The following is a 7916-nucleotide window of genomic DNA, read 5'->3' on the forward strand; positions in this document are numbered from 1 at the left end:
GTATCAGATTTGCATGGCTGTGACCAAAAGAACTAGTTTATTAAAAAAAACACCCACAATAAACAAAAACCAACCCAGATTTGGGATAGCATATTGTGTCTCAGGGGTTCAGAGTTTTAGTCTATCTTCAGCCATTTTCATGACTATATGCCCATTGTGGGGGCACACTGAGGACCAGCACAGCAGAGGGAAGATGCTCAGAATATGGCTCTAGGTAAGCAAAGATAGGGAAGGGGAAAGAGGATTGGGGTTAGGTTAGGGTTAGAGGAAAGCTATCAGGGATTAATCCCAGTGGGCCACCTCCTCCAGCAATGTCCCAAATGCCTAAAGCTACCACCCAGTCAATTTGTTCAAATTAACATGGGTTGATTAGGTTGCAGCTCTCATAATCCAATCTTTCTACCTTTGAAAATTCCTCCCTGATAGGAAGGGCAACAGAAAAAATTAGACACTAGTATTGATGAATGTATATACATGTCTGTATAACCAATGTGATTCTGCAACCTGTACACTTGGAAAATGAGATATTATACCCCACTTTATTAAAAAAATTCTTGTGTGAAAACAAGATTTTATATATCTGAAATAAACACCCAGGAATGGATAAAAGAAAAGAAAAAAAAGGAAATTCCTGCCCCAGTACAGGAACTTTTTGAGATACCTCACATCCCATCCATAATGTTTCAACCCCAGATCTCTAAAACTCATGTCCATTTCACAATGCAAAATTAATTTAGCCCATCTCTAAGTGTCTGATAGTCAAAACAATTCTAGCTTTATCCTAAAGTTTGATTCAAAAATCTCACCTGAAACTGAAGGTAAAAATCTTGGTTGTGAGCCCCCATAAAAATCAAAAGCAAGTTACATGCATCAGTATCGAATGTACAACATAAACCTTCTTATTCCAAAAGGACTTAGTAGGGCTGTGGAAAGAATGGATGGTATAGAGGAAATATAAAACCAGCTGAGAAAACAACTCCATCTATAAATCCTCATGTAGCAGCTAGGACTCTTGACTCTAAGACAATATTTCCAAAAGGCCTGGTAATTCCTTGTAAGGTTTGCATCTGTGAGTTTACTTGATAGAAGTACTAGAAAGTATTTGATGAATCATAAACAAATATAATCTCAAATGTTTATAGCAAAAAACTTGAATTATACTCATTCATTGAAGATGCATTTGCTAACATTATACATTTTATGAAGAATAAATAGAAATGATGGCATAAATTAAAATAAAAATTATTTTATAATTTGAGGTACCCAGGACCCAATAAGGTAACTTTAGAGTAAGCAGTATGACTTCTGAAGCCCAGCTATGAAGAGCATGATCTCCAATTAAGATCATCACACAGGGAAGGCTGAAATGCATCTTTATCATTTCCCTGAGAACAACTGTGTTCCCATTACTCTCCTCACAGCTTCCTTTACCTGCTGGTTCCTGAGACTGTAGATGAGAGGATTCAGGAAGGGAGGAACCATGGTGTAAAAGGAAGAGAGAACCATATCCTGGAGGGTGTCAGAGGTTGCTGAGGACCTCAGGTACACACCTGTGCCAGAACTGAAGAAGACGGACACCACGAGGATGTGAGGGGTGCAGGTGGAGAAGGCCTTCCCTGAGGCTCTGGTGGGAAATTTCAGCACAGCAGAAAATATGCGAAAATATGACATGGCAATAAGAGTAAAGCAGCCACCACCAATTGCCACAGCAGAGACAAAAAAAAGGACCATGTTGCTGGTGGTGTCAGAGCAGGACAGCCTCAGCAGAGAGGGGACATCACAGAAGAACAGATGGACCACGTTTGAGTGACAGAAGGACTGCCAGAATGTGTTTCCAGTGTGTACACCTGCATACAGCAGTCCACTGAGCAGGGTGGCCAGGGTCATGCGGACACAAATCTGAGGGGTCAAGATGAGGGGGTACTGGAGGGGCTGGCAGATGGCCACATAGCGGTCCCAGGCCATGATGGTGAGAAACAGAAGTTCAACAAATGCACAGAAAATGACCAGGAAAACCTGTGTTGCACAGCCAGCCACTGAAATGGCCCTGTTGCCAGTGAGAGAATTGACACAGGCATTGGGGACAGTGATGGAAATGTAGCACATGTCCAAGATGGACAGGTTCCTGAGGAAGAAGTACATGGGTGTGTGCAAGTTCTGGTCAGCAGTGGTGACAGTGATGATGAGAAGGTTCCCTAACAAGGTACCCAGGTAGGTCATTGGGAATACTGTGAAATAGAGGAAACTCAGATCCCAGCCATCAGGAGAGCCCAGGAGGAGAAATTCAGTTACCATGGTGGCATTGGTCATTTGCTGTAAATTCTGGTTGTCTGGGAAGATAAAGAGATAAAGTGGAAAAAAAAAACAGAATTAATGCAATTACTTTATATATTGATATACACCATGTTTTCTTGTATTTTGCAGTGGGTTTCCCTTCAGAGGAAGGTCAATCTTATTTTTCTGATATGGTTACTTATTTTTGAGCAGAGTGCACTTACCAGTGCATGTGTGGAGGTCTGCAGCCCAGGGTCTGGGCCTGACCTGCAGGGTTTGTCCTCAGCTCCTCATCAGGCCTCCCCTGACCTACTGAGACTCCATGCAGAGCATGTGACAATTTTTTTCTTTTTTTAATGATCTATAATATAGTTACCTTTATTCTCTTCCATGAATACAATTTATTAAAAGTATAATTAATAATTCCTATTGTCATTAATTTTCTAATATTTGTTGTGTTGTCTCTCAAGATTTACAACTTACCAATTTTTTAAAGAGAGAGAGAGAATTTTTTTAATATTTATTTTTTCATTTTGGTGTACACACCATCTTTATTTTATTTGTATGTGGAGCTGAGGATCTAACCTGGGGCCCTGTGCATGCCAGGCGAGCGTGCTACCACTTGAGCTACATCCCCAGACCAATTTTCTAATATTTTTCAAAGGAAACTCTTCATTATATAGGAGCATTTATCTCCATGAACATGAAAAATATATTCATGAAAAAAGCATTTCAAGTATTCAAACTTTCCTATTCCAGGGCTGCAGGTTGAGTGCTGTGTTAAACTGAGGGGATCTGACTGCACCTGGACTCTCCTGAAGTCCCCCACTCTCCCTGGTGCTCCCCAGGGTGGGGTGGTGCTGTATGCAGGCCACACAATCTCAGATAGGGATCTGGTCCTGTTCCCACGGGGGCTCTCTTTTTCTCTCCAACACATCAGTGTGAGGTGATTCCACCCCAGTGACATTCTCCTAAACTTTTATTTTTTTTTACCTCAATGTGTTTTTACTTTGTGTTCAGCACCATGAATTTGAAGATTCCTTTGTCTATACAATAATTTGTCATTTTCTTGTTGACACCTTCCATTTTAATCCTTTCCTCCAAATGTCATGATTATACAAAGTGATACTGACTGTATACCCTAAAAGGAAGATTTTACTCATATTTATAGCACCTTCTGAAGCAGCTCAGGCTGGTTCAACCTCAAATCACCAAAATTGTCATTTCTTCAGCTTTCTGAAAACCTGGGTCCACCTCAGCACTATGCCAGGTTAACCACACTCACCCTTAGAAGAGCAATCTTCCTCATGAGTTTGTCTGGCCTTTACTTAAAATTTGTGTCCCCCAGGGTCAGGGGTGTGTGCCCAGACACAGGTAGGTTGGTGTTAATTTCACAGTTAATTTCAAGGACCCCTACTCAGTCTAACTGCAATCTCTTGCTTGTCCTATTCCCCATTTCTCCCTGACACAAATCTGAATCTCATGCCTCAGTGACCCCCTTGTTCACAGCATGCCCTAGAACTTGCTGACAGAGGGCCTTTTCTACTGTGACATAATGATTCCATTTTCCTCATTACTATGTACTCAGCTTTAAAGGAGGCACAAATGTAACTTTTCCTCAGAAACCCTCTTTGTAGCTTCTAATTATTCTTCTATTTCTCTCTAGTGTTAGAAATCAACATGTTAGGGCTGAGGTTGTAGCTCAGCGGAAGAGCACTCATCTAGCATGTGTGAGGCCCTGGGTTCAATCCTTACCACTGCATTAAAGAAAGAAAGACAGAAAGAAAGACAGAAAGAAAGACAGAAAGAAAGAAGAAAGAAAGAAAGAAAGAGGATATTGTGTCCAACTAAAAAATAAGTAGTTAAAAAAAAGAAATCAACATGTTATTCTACCTTTCAGGAAATCAATATATATTTATTTGCTCTTGCAAATTCCTTGATTTTTGACCATGTATTCCTTCATGTTTTTATTCTGTTAGTAGGAAGTGCATGACTTCATGTGTAGTAGTTAGTAAAAAATGCAATGTATCATAATCGACTAACTACTAACATGAAATCAGTTTTTATTTGACTTATTTACAAATGAGTAACTCCTAAATTCGTGAAGCCCTCTCTTCACATCTATAAGAAATACAGTGTACCTTCTTTTGCCATAACTCACCCTTGCCTGTGGGCATAAAGAAAAATATTTTCAAATTAGGTAATCTTTCCACAAATATTTACTAATGATTCATAACATTGCAAAATCTGCTCCGGATACTGGGTTTTACTAAAAGAAGTAAATTATCATCTTTAAAACATACTTTGAGTACTGTGAAGGAAAAATAAAATGGTACATATGTAAAAATTCAAATAAACATGAAAAATTCTGAAAGGATGTATGATGAGACTAATCAGGTTTCTTTATGGAAATCTGCCAGGTTTTTCACCTTTTATCCTGGATTCTGGGATCTTCAGGAGTTTTGGTTGATCATCCCAGGACATCCTGTCACATACAGATGGGATATAAACATGGGTTTAAATCTAGAAGTTGCACAGAACTATGGAGACATTTTCTTTCTTTTTAAAAATGTTTTAATTTTTTGTGTGTATGGTGCTGAGTTTTGAACCCAGAGTCTGGTGCATCGGAGGCAAGCATTCCATCAACCGTGATATGTTCCTAGTGCTCTTTCTTTATTATAGTTTTTAACACTAAACCACCTCCTGTTTTTCTTTCTCCAATAGAACTTAGAAAATTCTCCACAACTATTTTGAATTATAGGAACTTACTTCATGTCCTCTTTTCCTTGTTTGATTTAGGTGTAGTTTGATAAATTCTTCTCATTTCAACTTTCTTTTTTCTTATGCCAGTAAATATCAGGAAACTTCAAATTATGGAGAACTGATGCAAATTCATGTATAAATACAATAAAACAAATGTACAAAGCACCATGTATTTTTTACATAGGGCCTGAGACAATTTCAGTGGATTCTAAAGATATGGTGACTTTTTGAACCTGGATTTTTAAAATAAAAATATGGCTTCAAATTGCATAGACTTACCTTAAAATTTTAGTATGATTCAGTATGACTTCCTTTTTTAAGAAAGGGAAAAAATACCCATAGAAAATTCTCTCTTAAAGACAATAAGATGAAGGTATAAATAACAGAAAGGGTTGGTAGAAGTGAGAATCAGGACAATGTGTGTGAGGAGAACTAGCATGTTTTAACTCCAGGAACATGAAGAGGGACTGCCCAAGTGCTTTCTCTGGAAGTGAAAAGTCAGGAGTTTTTATTTTTTGCATTTCTCTTGATAGTGTTTCAAATAATTAAATATATGATAAATAGATCATTTCAAAACTGCTAAAAATCATTTGGTTTGAAAGATCCAAGAATTAATTATTTCTAAATTACATTTCCATATTAGGAAATTGATTAATGTCTTTCATAAACCATTGAGGAATGCTGAGGTATATATAATATGAAAATCACAATATGCTTCCAAAATGTTGCACAACTTAATATTTATATTGATATCACTAGACATGCACATCCTTATAGTCATACTTAATATATAATCAATAAAAAATATTAAGACTACAACTGAAAATTTGGGCACAGTGACACATGCTTGCAATCCAGCAGCTCAGGAGGCTGAGAGAGGAGGATGGTAAACTCAAAGCTAGCCTCCTAACTTGTCAAGACTGTGTCTCAGAATAAATAATCAAAAGTGCTGGGATGTGGTTCAGTGGTTAAGCACCCCTGGGTTCAATCCCTTAAACCCAAAAAAACAAATGTAACAAACTGAATAAGTGAAAAAAATGTATTTGTGATCAAAAGAAAGGGGTGAGATTAATGTTTAGAATATTCCAATGAAAATTGTATTATACATTAAATATCTTATTTCCCACAGTTATTGACATATGTGCATGTTTATCAGTTGTATAAAAGCATTCCTATCTACCTACATATCCTATACCATATTTTGCATTTTGTTCTTGTTATCTTAATGTCAATGTGTTTGTTTTTCTCTGAAATTTTGTGAACTTTGCAAGTATACTATAAGTAATAGTAATCTGAAGAAATGAATTTTAAACCATCCAGAATCAGATGAAAAATTTTCACACACTATATTAGCATACACAGTTCAGATGTCCCCAAGATCCCTGTGTTCCTATTGGAGCAGTGGCAATCACCCAAAACCATAGTGCAGTTTTAAGGACTCTCCACACTTGCTGTGTTCTTCTCAGAATTAAGAAACCTTTTCCTGGACTAGCTGACACTTTGGATGACATTATAATTTGCTGAACAGAATAAAAGTGAAGTTCAGATGCCTTTAAACTCTAACTGCTTATTACTCACTTCTGAGTGTCACTTGTCAACATGGAACAGAAAAGTGTCTCCCTTTGCTTCCCCCATCAATGGTGTCTGCAGCCAGGGTGCATCGGTCCAGTCAGCCCAGTGCCATGTGGGAGGTGGGGAGCTCAGTCACCTCTGCTTTATGTGAATCTGGGGCATGGCCAGTGAGAACGGGGCCCCCAGGAGCACAGAGCTCAGCCTGCAGAGACAGCAGGAGGCCTGAGCACACCACCAGGTAACAGCACCTCCAGAGCCCAGGAGAGAGGACCTGGCCACGTGCCAGCATGGACAGTGGAACTGCTCTGCCACACATGACAGTAAGTCATTACTGAGAAGTGAGTAACACTGAAAAGACTGATGGTTCTCCCTGTGTGTTTTCATCTGCCCTCCTCTCCTCATTATGAATTAAGGGTGCTTGTATGGAACAGGCAACTTTAAGGCAATTGAGCAACTCTCACTTGTAAGTCGGAAACATCTCACACTATCTGCAGTTCAGCAGAAAAATTTCTTGTCATTGACATGAAATTCATATGACAGAAAGTTTACCTTTGTGACAGTTCATGCTTATAGATGTAGTGATATTTACTACATTACCAAGTTGTAGAACATCCAACTAAATTTGTTCCCAGATACTTTTATTACTTCAAATGAACCATCTAATCTGTTACACATGGTCTTTCAGACACTAGAAAACTCTAAGTATATTCTGTACTTTTGAAATTATATATTTGTGAAATTTCATATAAATAAAATCGTTCAATATATGTTCTGACTTGACTTACCCTAACTTTTTCAAAATCATTCCACCGTGTACAGGCATCATATGTTCATTCCTTAGGATGAACGTCATTCTATTACATGTATATTCCACAGATCTTTAAATCGGAAAGTCCATCTGTCTCCTCATTCTGGTAATATAATGTGGCTGATTTATTGTTTATCATAATTTTGGCCATTTGGTCATCTCTGGTGTACACTCTGCACTCTATGTGATTATGATGAATAACTGTGTCAGATTTGCATGGCTGTGACCAAAATATGTGGTTTTAAAAACAACACACCCACAATAAAAGAAAATCTTTCCCAGATTTGGGAAAGCATATTTTTTCTCAGGGGTTCAGAGATCTAGTCTATCTTTGTCCAATTTCATGATTTTGTGCCCATGGTGGGGGCACACTGAGGACCACCACAGCAGAGGAAAGATGCTCAGAATATGGCTCCAGGTAGGCAAAGACAGGGAAGAGGAAAGAGGGTTAGGGTTAGGGTTATACAAAAGCTATCAGGGATTAATCCCAGTTGTCCAC

General features: G+C 38.4%; 1 protein-coding gene across 1 annotated transcript; it reads right to left on the bottom strand.

The window, feature by feature from the left end:
- Positions 1–1377: 1377 nt before the first annotated feature.
- On the bottom strand, positions 1378–2310 carry LOC308652195 (olfactory receptor 14C36-like; the record flags this gene model as incomplete). The annotated part of the gene is made up of 1 exon (XM_081299971.1): positions 1378–2310. One exon carries the CDS (start codon positions 2308–2310, stop codon positions 1378–1380), a length of 933 nt encoding a protein of 310 aa, XP_081156097.1.
- Between the last annotated feature and the right edge of the window lie 5606 nt (positions 2311–7916).

The sequence above is a fragment of the Spermophilus citellus genome, assembly GCF_964194105.1.
Source record: "Spermophilus citellus genome assembly, chromosome: 1".
Classification (NCBI taxonomy): Eukaryota; Metazoa; Chordata; class Mammalia; order Rodentia; family Sciuridae; genus Spermophilus; species Spermophilus citellus.